This window comes from Rhodamnia argentea, chromosome 11 (assembly GCF_020921035.1).
Source record: "Rhodamnia argentea isolate NSW1041297 chromosome 11, ASM2092103v1, whole genome shotgun sequence".
Classification (NCBI taxonomy): domain Eukaryota; kingdom Viridiplantae; phylum Streptophyta; class Magnoliopsida; order Myrtales; family Myrtaceae; genus Rhodamnia; species Rhodamnia argentea.
The window spans coordinates 2075212-2090496 of NC_063160.1; the positions used below are offsets into that span (position 1 = coordinate 2075212).

Here is a 15285-nt window from a genome sequence, read left to right on the forward strand (position 1 = left end):
AGATTTGTTGGACCTTCTTTATTTTTCTATTAATTGGTCCAGCCCATTTGTTTTGTTGGAAATGGTCTGCTACATTTAGGGTAACGTAGCAACAAAAGAACGTGAGAAAAAACGCAGCAACAAGAACGTAAAAGAGAGCAGAAGACAGACGTGGGACAGTAGCAGTTTTCTGAAAAACAAATCTGTCCAGCAGCATTAACTCAACGATCGGTGGTTCATCCGTGGTCTGATTGGGCTCAAATTTTGTCAACGGCTTCAGGACATATTGATCTTGATTCTGGTCGGTTGGATCGTGATTTGAAGGTGTCTACTGCGGGTTTTCATGGGTGACTTCGAACTGCGTTTTTGGGGGTGTTTTTCATCCGTTTCTCTCGTTAAAGATGATGTTGATGCTTGATCTTCACTTATAGTTTTTGGGATTTCATTGTTGCTAAATTCAACTAGGTTTGTACCTAAACTATCAATAGTGGAGATTCGGGTGGACTCTATGAACGTTCTCGTGGTTTTTATCCTTCGTATTGAAGGAGTTTTCCACGTAAAAATTTATGAGTGTCATTTTTCTTTTCGGTTCGTATATTTCCATTGGTTGTGCTCGATTCAATTTCTCATAGGTTTAGTCAAAGAGGGAAATCTATCCGTTGTTTTTCCCAACAAAAATGTCCTCCAGACATCGGATATCTTCCCTCCCTAGTCGACGCTGTAGTTGCTTCGGGGTTTCCTCCGAGGATAGTTGTTTTATCGGAGTCCTGGTGAGGACTAGCTTGCGGGGTCCACCCCTGCAATTCCTCCCAATTGTCGGGTCATTCAGTCTCATCATTTGAATTCGACTTGTTGCTGGGGCAAAGCCAACACATTTACATTGCTATTGAGGAACTCACTAGACAGAGTCCCATGTTTATTGCACGATGAAGTCTAGATTGACTTGGGATGATCGGAGTCGGTTATTGTTGTTGTTCTCCATTGTGATATCTAGAAAGCGATTAAATCGTTGTAAGCAGAAAGGAATAAACGAAAATGACTAAAGGTTTTAGAGAGCAAGAGCGTTAGAAAGAGATATTTGACGGAGGACCAAGGATTGGTGATACAAGAAGACATTTTTTTTTTCTCTCTCAATGGCCGGCCATTGGGTGTTCAATGGTCACCGATCGAACTTTTGGGCCCATTTCATGTTGCACCATGTGGCTGGGCTTAACAACTAGATTAGTGCTCATGGGCCGGGTCAGGCACTAATTGTTGGGGCTAATCTTATCACCTAGAGAGGGTAAATAGGTAATTTTCATGAACTACAAAAATCAATGTGTTCACTTTCTACTCAGGTACCTCCAACTTATAGACACCTCTACACTCAATGCCTTGCTCACCATTGAAAGAGAAGTCATAATCTTCAGATACTCGGTTAAGACAATATCTACATAATGGCTTGTATATTTTCACCTGGTTCTACTTAACCAATTAAACACATTAGTAGCATTTGATTATTTTGTCTTCTTCAAACTGTCAAAAGGGATTTTTCCTAACACTAATGCCAAGACTTAGATATCTTATGGTTCCAAAGAGAGGAGAGGTAAGACAGAATAGATGGCATTATGGCCTATGAAGCACCGACACTCTTCCCGGGCCTCCATGCCTCCATGTCGTATCGCGTCCCGTCTAGCACTTTCGCAGGCCTCGAGACTCTAAGAATCCTACACTATCCGATATGCGAACGATACATAGTCGGCGCTCCAGACACACCAACGACATGCGAGTCCAGCATCCCGACACGTCCTTTCGACACACATGTGATCAATTTTAAGCATTTTCAATAAATTATTGGTCAAGGTGTAAATTTATCAAAAATATAAATACTTATATACCAAGCCATCATAAAATTAATATACCCAACCAGCCCATAAAAAAACTAGTCGTGAGTCCCTTGCAGAAGTAGAGGTATAAACTCACCGCTAATATTTTTTATAAATTTATGATAATTTATCATGTGTATATAAAAATAAATATTTAATATACATGTCCCAAAACGTCGGAATTTTCTTTTTTTTTTAATAAATGATGTGTCGGCGTGTTGTGTCGTGTCTTGTCATCTCATATGTAGCGCGTCGGTGTCGGTATCGGTATCGATTTTACTTAGATTGTGGCAACCCGATCACACTCCTGTTGCGCTTAGATTAAAAACCATGTAAATATTAATTTTCCATGTCCATTTTAATATATGTTAATAACTCCCCTAATTCTTATTAAAAAAAATTGCAAGGTCTAGTGAATTCCAGGAAATTGTTCAAAAAGTTTTAAACATATTGCATTTTTGCCAATTCAGTACTAAATATTTTAATTATGCTAGTTGAGCTAAATATTTAAGTGTGCAAATTGAATATTAAATATTTTCACGCTTTGCTAATTGAGTCCATCAAGCCAATTTTGACCAGAAACCACTAATGCGGGTACTGGCGTTCTTGCGAGCACGATCATTGCTGATGTGGATAATTTTTAATATTTTTAAAATTATTTTATTTTATTTTTCTTTTGTTCTTATTTTTTAAAAAATGTGGCCGGCCACCGGCGAGGGCCAGCGAGCCTTGCCTGGTCGGGTGAGGGTGTCACGGTCCTCGTTAGTCATAGCAAGGGCATTGGCCCTCGCCCAAATCCAAGCAAGGGGCTCGCAACCCTCGTCCATACCAGGCGAGGGCGTCATCACTCTTGCCAAGTAGTGGGCAACGGTGTCAGCTCTTGCATGGATTTGGGCGAGGATTCCTAGCCCTTGCCTATGGCCAACCACAGTGATAGAAAAAATAAATCAATACAAACATAAAATAGAAAAACAAAGAATTCGAACAAAAATTATGGACATATTATTGACGATTATCCATAGCAGCACCGGTTTTGCGATGTAAAACGATTGGCATTCACATTAGAGATTTTTTTTCAAAATTGATCCGATAGACTCAATTGGCTAAACGTGAAAAGGTTTAGGACTCAATCGAAACAATTAAAAGATTAAGGACTGAGTTGACAAAAGTGCAATAGATTTAAATTTTTTGGACAATTTTTCCAAGTCAAACCCCAAGGCTACAGCAGTGTTTGAAGGTGGTATTTTTTTATTTTGCAACCGGCATGTTCCTTGGTCAAATTAGCTACTTTTTCCCATCTTTGCTTTGTGTCTAAATGAAAAGTCAAAGGTGGTCCACTTATTTAATTATATTTAAAGACCAGATTCACGGCAACTTCCTCATAGCAATTGTTTAGAATTTTATTAAACAAGGTCTATAGTCGTGCTAACAGGCATTCTAATCACGTGCTTGTTTCTCTAACATCTGAAAAATTCGACTTTTGCAGCTCACGCATCTGGTCAAATGAGAAATCAAATGAAGCACGTCATTAGACGGACACGATCGCCATAATAGCTATAAAAAGAAACGCATTTCTCACTCTGAAATAGCTAAAATAGATCGAGAGCATAGTTTCCCCCAAATTGAAAGAAAAGATCTTAAAAAGAAGAGCCGAGGTTACATTTCGTATGGAAGACGTTGTGATCGTCAGAGCCGGGATCGCAGGGCTAGCGACGGCAGTGGCCCTGAAGAAGGTCGGCGTGCGAGCATTGGTGCTCGAGAGATCGGAGCGGCTGAGAGCCGCCGGCGCGGGTTTGACCCTCTTCCCCAACGCCTGGCATGCGCTCGACGTGCTCGGGGTTTCGGATAAGCTCACCGCCCTTTACACTCCTTTTTCCAAGTAAGTTTTGTTTTACCGTTCTTGTAGTTAACATGTATACTTCTACTTAATTAATTGTTATTAGATTAAACTTATCATAATCAAATTTTCGTGCTCGTGCATCAGGGGCTACGTAACCGATGTGACGACCAAAGCCGTTCAGGAATTGCGTTATGGTGCAAGCAAAGGGTACTGCAACTCTGAAATTTTTTCATTTCGAATTTTCGATCGATGCATCGTCTATTTTTTTTTTTTTTAAATTTCGCAATGCTAAAAGTTTCAACATTTACGCTTTTTTTTTTTTGTTTGTATATTTTAGGAGTGGAGGTGGGCCAAGAACGGTGCACCGGAAGATCTTATTACAGGCATTGGCAGAGGAATTGCCTCCAGATACCATCCGTTTCTCTTCGAAGCTCACTTCGATTGAAACCCAAGTGGTGGAGCAAGGCTCGTCAATTTGTATCCTCGCGCTTGAGGATGGAACTGTCGTCAGGTCTAAGGTATAATAACTTCTCGTGACTGAAAATCTCTTTCTGATTTCCACGGCAATTAAGTCGGACGATCTGTAGTCTATTGATCAGCATATTGTAAGATACGTGCTATATGTGTATGTAGGTCGTTATCGGATGCGACGGAGTGCATTCGCGGATAGCACGCTGGTTAGGGCTCAGCAAGCCGGACGATTCAGGTCGGTCCGGCATCGTCGGGGTGGCCGTGTACCCACAAGGCCACGGGTTGAACCATGCGGTTCAGCAACTGGTGGACGTCTCAAAGAGGGCTGGTTTTGTTCCGCTCAACGACAAGGAGGTCTACTGGTTCTTGGCTTGCAAAGCCCCTCCTAAAGGTAAACAAACGTTTTCTCTTCTTTTCATTTTCTATCTGCCTAGGTAATAATCCGGCGGACTTAACGTTTATCTAATAATATTTTTTTTTTTTTGGGTCATTGACACATCTACATTTCAGTAGGAGACATAGGAGGTGATCCAAATTTACTACTAAGAGAAGTGATTGACAACTTAGCCAAAGACTTTCCTCCCATGTACCTCGACATCATCGTGACATCGGCCAGTCCGACCTTTCCACCGTGTCTAGGAACCGGCCAATGTTTCGTTATCCGTGGGACGTAATCCTCGGGACCCTGACCCGCGCCAACGTCACCGTGGCCGGAGACGCCATGCACCCCATGACGCCGGACTTGGGCCAAGGTGGGTGTTTGGCCCTCGAGGACGCGGTCGTGCTGGGCCGGCACATCGGGAGCTTGATTTCCAAAGGGGGCGAGCTCGAGATGGGCAATGTCGGGCCCGCCCTCGAGAGCTACGTAAGGGAGAGAAGGTGGAGGGCGGCGACGTTGATCACGGCGTCGTTCTTGTCGGGTTGGGTTCAGCAGGATGGGTCTAGTTGGTGGATGAAGTTCCTAAGAGACGTTGTGTTCTACAAGTTTCTATTGGGAAGAGCCGTCAGCGCGAGTAGGTACGACTGCGGCAAGCTTTGCTAATGTCTCTACTTTGCCTTCTATTCGCTCGAAAATCGTCCACCAGGCAATATTACAATAAGGTATCAGATTGACGATTTTCGAAGTCTCACTGCAATCATGGTAATTGATTGAGAGACACAATTTATTCTGATATTCTAGTACATCTATGTATATCTTGTACATGACTGGATATGTGTCCGGATTTGTGACATGATATATCATAGCGGATTTTTTTTTTTTCTCATTTGGTTTGAGGCCAATACGTAGGCCATGGTAGTAATATCGATGTTAAGCAATTCAATTGTCTCATCTTTCTTTGTCTTTAAATAATTCCTCGTGCTTAGACACTCTCATTGCCAATTGAAACAAATTTGCAATGCTTTGGCCTTCAAATCTTTCTCTTAAATTAAATTCTATTCCATCAAAAGCCTAATCTCTAAAATTCCTTTTTAGCGAGTAAAGTGAAGAATCTACTCTTAGCCTTCTTAAATCAAGTAATAAACTAATCAATAGACATACAATTGTATTGGTAAAGTCAAACCAAATCAACAATCCATACCTCAGGCATCATTTTAGAAATTGAGAATGGAACTGTTTGTCCATCTTTGCCCAGGTACACACCGAATTATGAGATAAAATTGGGTGCTTTACGGAAAGCCTTTTTTTTTTTTTTTGGTGGTCAAAATACAATGAGTTCACTTGAGGTATCTATAGCCTACAAACGACAGTTACACAGACAGTTACGTTGATATTACTAAAGGTTACTTGAAAGTCACATTGACTCCACTACACTGACGGTTACTTGATTGCTGCATCGACTTCAACATTTTGACGGTTATCTATTTGACAGTTGCATCCAAGATTGTCAACTAAACTATTTGAGAGTTATGTCATCTCCACTTCATTATGGGTTAAGTTGTTCGTCAGTTGTATCCAAGATTGTTGACTGAACATTCGAATATTTGTTTGTGTTTGTATCCGGAAGTATCGACTGAACGTTGCTTCTCTGTCAATAAAATACAAGAATTAAAATTCATGAAGGGAATTGAAAATTACATGGAAGTGAAAGTACCATGAAAACGAAGTGCGAAGGAAATGAAAAGGCAAAAACTCGGGACGAGTGTGTGGATACGTGCTTGTCTCCTCCTTGACCAAAGACTCTTTCTTGTCCCGTGACCTGGCAACTTCCTCGACTTTTTTTTTTTTTTTTTGTGGTCGGCTTTTTGTTTTTGGTCTAGAAACTTCCTCGACTTTCACTACAAAAAAATAAGGATTTAGCCACGGAAAATTATCGACGAAAATAATTCGTCGCTAATTTACGACAAAACTAGCAACGAAAAAAACATTCGCCGTTATTTGTGATGAAAATAGCGATTAAAAAATTTGTCGCTAATTAGCGACGAATAGTTTTTCGTCGCTAATTGGCGACGAAAATAGCGACGAAAAAGTTATTTGTCGCTAAATTACAAATGTTGGTTTAGTGATGAAAACATATTTTCGTCGCTAAATTAGTGATGAAAACATATTTTCGTCGCTAAATTAGCGACGAAAACCATATTCGTCGCAAATTTTGCCACGAAAATGGAATTTCGTCGCTAAATTAGCAACAAAAAAAAATTTCGCCACTAAATTACAGATGTTGGTTTAGCGACGAAAACCATGTTCGTCGCAAATTTTGCCACGAAAATGGAATTTCGTCACTAAACTAGCAACAACAACAAAATTCGTCGCTAAATTACGGATGTTGGTTTAGCGACGAAAACCACGTTCGTCGCAAATTTTGCCACAAAAATGGACTTTCGTCGCTAATTTAGCGACGAATATGATTTTTGTCGCTAAATTAGCGCAAAAAAAAAATTTCATCGCTAAATTACAGTTGTTGGTTTAGCGACGAAAACATATTTTCGTCGCTAAATTAGCGACAAAAACCATGTTCGTCTCAAATTTTGCCACGAAAATGGAATTTCGTCGCTAATTTAGAGACAAAAAAAATTCGTCGCTAAATTACAGATGTTGATTTAGCGACAAAAACATATTTTCGTCGCTAAATTAGAAACGAAAACCATGTTCGTCGCAAATATTGCCACGAAAATGGAATTTCGTCACTAAATTAGCAACGAACACCAATTTTCGTCGTTAATTTTTCCTTCCCACTCCTCTTAAAACGTGGCGCTCCTGTTAAAATTTTCCCTTCCCCGCTCTTGTCTATAAAGCTCCCGCGCCCCCTTCTATTATTCCACTCGCCACTCCCTCTCTCCTCTCCCCATTGGCAAAGAAAAACGCATGTTGCTCTCCGAACTTTGGAGTCTCTCTCAACGTCTCTCCCAACCACCCCCAGAAGAAGCCATCTTTCTTGCACGAAACTTTGCTTTCATCGCCCCTTCAACAGACTTTCTCACTCTTTCCCTCCTCTATAAACACACACACACACCCTCTCTCTCTCTCAACCCATCACCAGTTGTACTCCCTCTCTCTAGAACCCAGCAACGGCCTCGGCCCCGGCTTCCCACGCCACCGCCGCGCATACCCTCTTGGAGAGACCCTTCATTTCCTCAAGGCCGCTCCAAAGTTCATAGCTTTCGGCCTCCGAGATCCCGAGGGCTAGATCCTTGAAGGCCCTCCAGGTGAAGTGCTCCGTCACCGCGGCGGCCGTGGCGGCGCCTGTGTAGCTACGAAAAAACGAAAAAAATTTGCTAATACGAAAAAACAACTTTTTTGCGAAGAATTTAGCCACAAAAAGTTCGGCAAAATTCATCCCTAATTGATTTTTGTGACGAATTTTGCCACGAAAAAAATTCATGGCTAACATGGCTTTGCAAAATTTAGCGACGAAAATTTGACTTTTCATCGCTAAATTTAGCTACGAAAATCCTAATTCGTTGCTAAATTTTAGTGACGAAAACACATTTCGTCACTAAATTTAGCGACAAAAATTTTATTTCGTCGCTAAATTTAGCGATGAAATTTTCTTTCATCGCAAAAATTTAGCGACGAAAATCTAATTTCGTCGCTAAATTTAGCAACAAACTTAGCTACAAAATCTATTTTCGTCGGTAAATTTAGTGACGAAAATTCAAATTTTCGTCTCTAAATTTTGCAACGCCGGATTAGCGATTAATTTTTTTTCATGGCAAAATCCGTCGCAAAAATCAATTAGTGATGGATTTTGCCGAATTTTTTGTGGCAAAATTCGTCGCTAAAATGTCGTTTTTTTGTAGTGTTTACTCATGACCTAATGCACTTGTCCTCATTCAATGACTTCCCTTGCTTGTTGACCACTATCCTAATGGTTGGTCAAAGGTGGCAAATTGAGAACACCTCGCTACGCGATGGATTCAAATAAGGGGTTCGTGATGTTCCATCATGGGACGTTGGACTGCCTTGGGTAACCCCGAAACAAATACTAAGTTGTATGTACTTTAAATAATTGGACTCATTATAGTCAAATCCAAAATACCCGTTGGTCTCATCTTCACTAGATGCTATCGTAGCAGTCCTAAAGGCCAAAATTGGCTTACTACCATAAAAGACCCCTGGCTTTAGGCTTAATTTCAAATCTATCCTGAACTTTATTTGACTAAAAAAAAAAAGGCCACAATTCACTGTAGTGCCACATTTGCCCTCGCATCCAAAAATCGCTACTGATTTTCTCAAAATTATCAACATCAAAGCCAATGAGACGTTCATTGTCGGAACCCGCATCATCAACAGCATCCTAACCTTTGCATGGAACAACAAGAATGTCAATGTCGATAATTTTGAAGAACTCGGTGGCATAATTTGAGGACGCGGTGCAGATTTGAGAGTAGAGTGGACGTTGGTAAATTATTGCTTAGATAAATAAAATAAAAAATAAGTGCGGTTAGAACTGGGAATCAACCCAAGTTTAAAGTATTTTTAGGGAATAGGGCCAAAGAAGCTTGGACAAGGCAGACCGAGAATATTCAATGTTGGAGTTGGTACGATCTAATCACTCGAATCTTCACCCCCGAAGTAAAAACAGTAGCTTGAGTCTGAACAAATAAATATATAATAGAAGAAAAATGGTCCACCTAATAATTGTATTCAACATAATTTACTAACTTATGCACTGGGGAATCCTTGGCTCCCAGTCGAGACAAACCTAGACTCCAATATATAAACTTTCTTAACAACATGGTCGTTCACCGACTCCACAATCCACAAACTACCATAGCTAGTTCTTCTTACTCGTGAGGATGTCCACTTTGAGTTTCTACTCAAAGGCCATGCTCTTGAGAATTATCGTTCAGCTCATAACATGGCACGATAGTTTGGCTTGGGGCCCGATCGACCCAACCCTAGGCTTTGTATCTCTGCCTTTGAATCGTTCGTACTACAACATCCAGAAGCCGTCCGACGTGCCGGAGGACCGGCGATACTCCTTCTGCGACGGCATCCACAAGTGCTGGGTTTACTCCACCGACAAGCCTCACACGCCCACGAGCCTGACCAAGCCTCGTACCGAGATCGCCATACATGTAAAAGGCTCCAACTGACCTGTGTTGGTTTTGTTTAAGTGCGTAGTAGATCCGAAGCATGATTACTCGCATCACAAGTGAACCGTTTGAGATTTTTAATGCTGTCACTGAGCTAAACTTATTTGAGATCACCCCCGGGGTGGCGACCTATTATCGTGTTAAAGTAGTTGTCTAGATTGAATTTATCGTTAACAATGTTAGAGTCTTATGCGAATCTCACATGATATGATGGTTACTTTTTTATTTTTCATTTTAATTTTTTTTTGCTTGACATACTCAGTCCGGAATTGCTCATCCACGAATTTTTTGATATTTTACTTTAATTATCTTTTTACATTTGTGTTTTATATGTCATTTTTTAAAATTTTCTTAATTTTTTTCTTTCTCCGCTGGCCCCCGAGCTTACGACGGTTGGCGACTAGCCACAGACATGGGCCGGCAAGCTCAAGGCTTACAAAATCCCAGCGAGCTCGAGCTCGCCCATGCCGCCTCCAGCCGATCGTGGTGGAGGAAGAAAAGAAAAAGAAAAAGAAAGAATAAAAAATTTTTAAAAAAGAATTTAAAAATTCAATTTTTTTAACATGAGATTGAAATCATTTTTTCAATGAGATCAAACATGAGAAAAAAATTTCAGTCACATGTCGCCAAGCATTGGAAAACTATGCATTTTCTTAGAAAATAATTTTCCGGAAAGCATTTTCCTTTCCGAGTTTTCCCCCAATCAAACATACCCTAAATTATGAATAACATTTTAAAATCTCACCCGGACGATGTGGGACTTCCGGTGTCACAATATACATCATCCATTCCTCCGACGATGAACTTGATAAATCATTTCATCCCTTAATAGCCAATTTAGACCTTTCGAAGTTGTACCTTTTCTTAGGGATACAACTATTCTTCAGGAGTTTGGCAATTCGAAGGATATGGATACGTCCCGGCCGGGACTTCCGGCGTGTGCATAATGCAAGTGTTTGGAGCCACGAGCCCTCACGCGTCCACGCTGATGCTAAGAGTGTACAACGGCACGCTCATGTACTACCGGAGCGTGGTCCTCGCCGACGAGATCTACGACAAGTGGTTCCGAGTGAACGTCGTGCACGACGCGGACGCCTCGAAAGTGAAGGTTTACCTCGATGGGTATCTGAAATTAGAAGCTGATGGCCGTGGGGGGACTTCTCATGCCTTCAAGTGCGGTGTTTATGCCCAGGAGGGTGATTCTCTCTGCATGGAGTCGCGTTGGAGAGGCATCAAAGTCATGAAAAAGTGCGACTGAAAATGGAGCGACAGTGAAGATTTCGTTTTCGTCTAATCTGTGCCTTCGGTGATTAATGATACGTGCATTAATGTGTAAAGAACCGTGTGCTTAGTCTTATTGATTATGAGCACGGTTCATGTGCACTGTGCACCACATAGAACAGGAAGGTATACAAACCAAAATTTCTCTAGAAATAGAAGACAATAAACTATATCAGAGAAAAGTACCTAATCAATCATAAACCTATTGTACGTATGCTAATTTGGTTATAAATTCTTCAATTTTATCAATTTAGTTCTAAATATTTGCGCAAATTTCAATGTCATCATTCCAGTCAATTTTCGCCGAAAATCACTAACATGATGGTCTAGTCATAGCCGGCATACCGCCGCGTCAACAATTTTCAACCGAAATTTGCCGGAAGGGACTACGTTGAAATTTCTCACAAAAAATTAGGACTAAATTGACCAAATCGAAAATTTTAAGACTAATTTGACATCCGTACAATGAATTTGGAATTATCATAAACCTGATTAGGCCTCTTCAATGTCAGACGCGAGGACAACTCAAGATTAATGTCTAACACAGAGTTCACAAAACTGGAGGAATAATCACAAGAAACCACTAAGTTAAGTAATTATCAGTTCTTTGACAAAAAAAAAAAAGAATTAATTATCAGTCCACCAAACACAAAGTCCTGCAATGGGCCAATTGGAAACCTGGTGCAGTGCCAATCCTGGATTGACCAACTTCCCTGCTGATTAAGGTTAATTTGTTTGACTTTGTCATATAGCAACCAAAATTATACACACGGTTAGCCTGCAAATTGTCTTTTTTTTTTTTTAAGTTTGGTCTTTGATTAGGTGGTGCCAATCAAGCTTAAGCAGAACTCAAGAGGGTCAAAGGCAGATAAAAATTCGTTAACGCTTCGTTTGTTTCACAAAAAATGGATGATTTGAAAAGTATTTTCCTAAAGTTGATCGATTATATCGCTTAAAAATATGAATGAATGCTTAAAAAAAGGAATGAATAGAAAACGTTTTTATAGTCCATGAAAATATTTAAACGTAAATTGTTGTTGATGATGAAAATATTTTCATTGGTTTAATTATTTCATGTGATACAAGCGATTATTTTTTAGAAAATATTTTTCAAATCATTCTTTTTACGCGAAACAAACGAAATTATTTTTATCATCTAAGAAAATTTCTAAAAATAAATTGTTGTCGTCAATAAAAATTATATTTTATTTATAAATTTTTTTAAGTGATACAAATAATCATTTTTTTATAAAATATTTGTTAAATCATTTAATTTTGGTGAAACAAAAGGAGTAAAGAAAAACTAATGAGGTGGTTTAATTAAGATAATCCGAATAAACTAATTAGCTTATCCTCCTTAGAGACATTTTCTTTCTTTCTTTCTTTGTATTTTCTCTTCATCCTTCTTCGTCCTCTTCTATAATCCCCTTCGTCGTGGACAGCAGCACGCTGGCTGCCTAGCTACTCCCGTGGCCACATCATCGGGAGTATGTGAGTTTTTAATGTTGAAGTTGGTTGAGTTCAAGCACTTTTTATCGTTTTTTGCGGCCGCCCAAAAAATAAAAAAAAATGTTAATACCATGAAAAATCTCAAACTAATACACGTGTAATAAATTTATCCTAAACTATTTTTCTGATCACAAAAAATCTCAAACTGGTACACATGTGACAAATTTATCTCAAACTATTTTTTTTACCATAAAAAATCCTAAACTGGTACTTTTGTGGCAAATTTATCCTAAACTATTTTTTTTACCAAGAAAAATCTCAAGCTGGCACACCGGTGAAAATTTACCTTTCGTTAAATTGGATTAATACCATGAAAAATCCCAAATTGATAAACATGTGACAAACAGAGGGTAAAAATCTCAAACTAGTACACCCATAACTGTCACATGCCATCCAACTTAGCAATTTAACGATTAGATTTAACAAAAACTAACGGAGAGTAAAGTTGTCACAAATGTGCCAGTTTGAGGTAAATTTATTACAAGTGTACTTGTTTGAGGTTTTTTGTGGTCAAAAAAATAATTTGGAGTAAATTTATTATATGTATACCAATTTATGATTTTCAGCGGTATTAATCCAAAAAAGTGAGCTGGGAAAAGAAAATGGACTTCGTCTGTTATGGAGTATTGATCTCATGACTGATCGAAGTCCTTCAAAATTGCTATACTATCCATTGAACCAGTCCGGAGTCCTTTCCTTCCCATAACAATGTCTACCCTTTCCTTCTCAAAAGCAAAATCTCGGGCTACCATCATTCATTTCATTACAGTATTGCACGAGAGCTTGGCTTGGAGACCCGAGGCTTTGTGTCTCTGCCTCTCAACCGTTCGTATTACCACATCCAAAAGCCGTACGACGTGCCCGAGGACCAGCATTGCTCGTTCTGCGACATCGTCCATAGATGCTGTGTTTACTCCACTGACAAGCCTCACAGCCTGACCAACCGGACCGAGCCTCGCACCGAGATCGCGATCCAGGTAAGGTAACGAAAAGGGCTGAACAAGGGTGTTGGAAAGGAGTTTACTTGCCCTGTAGTTTCAGTGAAGTGTGCTGCACGCTGATCTCACTGGTTTTTCCAGTGGGATCTCGTCACTTCGTAGTTGGCACTGGTTAGAAGACGTGAAGGACCTGAAGGCAATGGACCAGAGAAGGAGAAACGTTTTGTGTACTTTTTCTATGTCTCTTGAAAAACTAGAATAATTACCGGTCCTATGCTATCGAATAGTCATCTAATTACCTAATTCCCTAAAAAAATTAGGACTTTAGGTTTAGTTCCAACTCCGCCCCAAATTTATTTTTTTCTGGAAAAAAATTCCAAACTTTAGGTTTACTCCAAATTTGCCCCGAACTTTTCTTTTATCTTAAAAAAAAACCCAACTTTAGGTCCATTCCCAAATCTACCCAAATTTTTTTTTTTGTCTCAGAGAAAAATCACTAAATTTTGGCTCTAATATCAAATCTACCCCCATTACCCCTATGTCAAAAGATCACCATTAGTCATCCCTGATTTTTATTTCTTCGAATGGTTTTATTTTAGAGAATATGGACAATTTTAATGTGGTGGATTTGTTATAGATGTGAAAATGCCACGTCGATCCGTACCCATCGCTCCATTATTTTACTAATGTGGATTTATTATCGATGTGGAAATGCCACGTCAAGTTGGGACTGGACCAATTGAGTATATTTGAGAATAAATTTAAAATATGGTGATTTCTGTTTAGACAAAATAAACTGTGAGACGGATTTGGGACTAAACTTAAAGTTTGGGATTTTTTTCTTAGACAAAAAAAAAACTCGGGGCAAATTCGGGACTGGATCAAAAGCTTGGGGCTTTTTCCGACACCAAAAAAAGTTTGAGGTAGATTTGAGACTGAATCTAAAGTTTGAAGATTTTTAAGGAATTAGGCGGTCATCATATTATGAGGCATTGTATAGGCTCGTTAGATGCAGGTATACTTATTATTAGATAGAATCGAGTGAAACCTCGCTATTGGGCAATGAAACAAACGAAACCTAATGCTCAGTATACTGCGCTATTCTCCTTCGGCTTTTTGAAACCGTCTGTGGAAAATAGAGTTTCGTACATGCTACGGCTTGGTTTACTCTAATCCATTTGAACAACATTTTACGCCTCAGGGATACAACTATTCCTCAGGCGTTTGGCAATTCGAAAGGTATGGATAAGTCCCGGCTGGGAGTTCGGGCGTGTGCATAATACAAGTGTCCGGTGCGAGCCCTCACGCAACCATGCGACGCTGATGCTGAGAGTGTACAATGGCTCGCTCGCGTACTACAGAGCCCAGCTCCTCGTCGACGATATCTACGACAAGTGGTTCCGGCTGAATGTTATACACGACATGGATGGTTCAAAAGTGAAGGTTTACATTGATGGGTATCTGAAATTAGAGGCGGATGGTCGAGGAGGGACTTCTCATGCCTTCAAATGTGGCCTTTATGCCCAAGACGTAGCCTCTTTCTACATGGAGGCTCGTTGGAGAGGCATTCAAGTTTTAAAGAAATACGACTGAATATGCAGTATATACCGCTAGATGCATAAGAGAATAATCTTCATGATGATGAAGATAACGTCGTTTAGGGCCGGGACAGCGTCCTTCTGCTTCCGGTCGAAGGGCCTCGTCGAGATCAGTGGCACGTGCAAGGACCTGAAGGACAACGTGCCACGCATCCTGGGAGTGGAGGCGGACCCAAATGGCGAGCGAGGCTGCAGGAGGCGACGATGAGGCTGTACTGCGAGAAGGGGAGGCCGAGAGGATCCACCTGCTGCAGGCACTGCAGACA

General features: G+C 40.2%; 1 protein-coding gene and 2 pseudogenes across 1 annotated transcript; all 3 read left to right on the plus strand.

Moving 5' to 3' along the window:
* Positions 1-3446: 3446 nt before the first annotated feature.
* LOC115744102 lies at positions 3447-5332 on the plus strand (annotated as a pseudogene).
* A 4061-nt stretch (positions 5333-9393) lies between these two features.
* Positions 9394-10951, plus strand: LOC115744059 (citrate-binding protein-like). The gene is made up of 2 exons (XM_030679151.1): positions 9394-9675; positions 10562-10951. The coding sequence occupies exons 1-2, from the start codon at positions 9394-9396 to the stop codon at positions 10949-10951; spliced, it is 672 nt and encodes a 223-aa protein (XP_030535011.1).
* Positions 10952-13101: 2150 nt separating this feature from the next.
* Positions 13102-15014, plus strand: LOC115744060 (annotated as a pseudogene).
* The last annotated feature ends 271 nt before the right edge of the window (positions 15015-15285 follow it).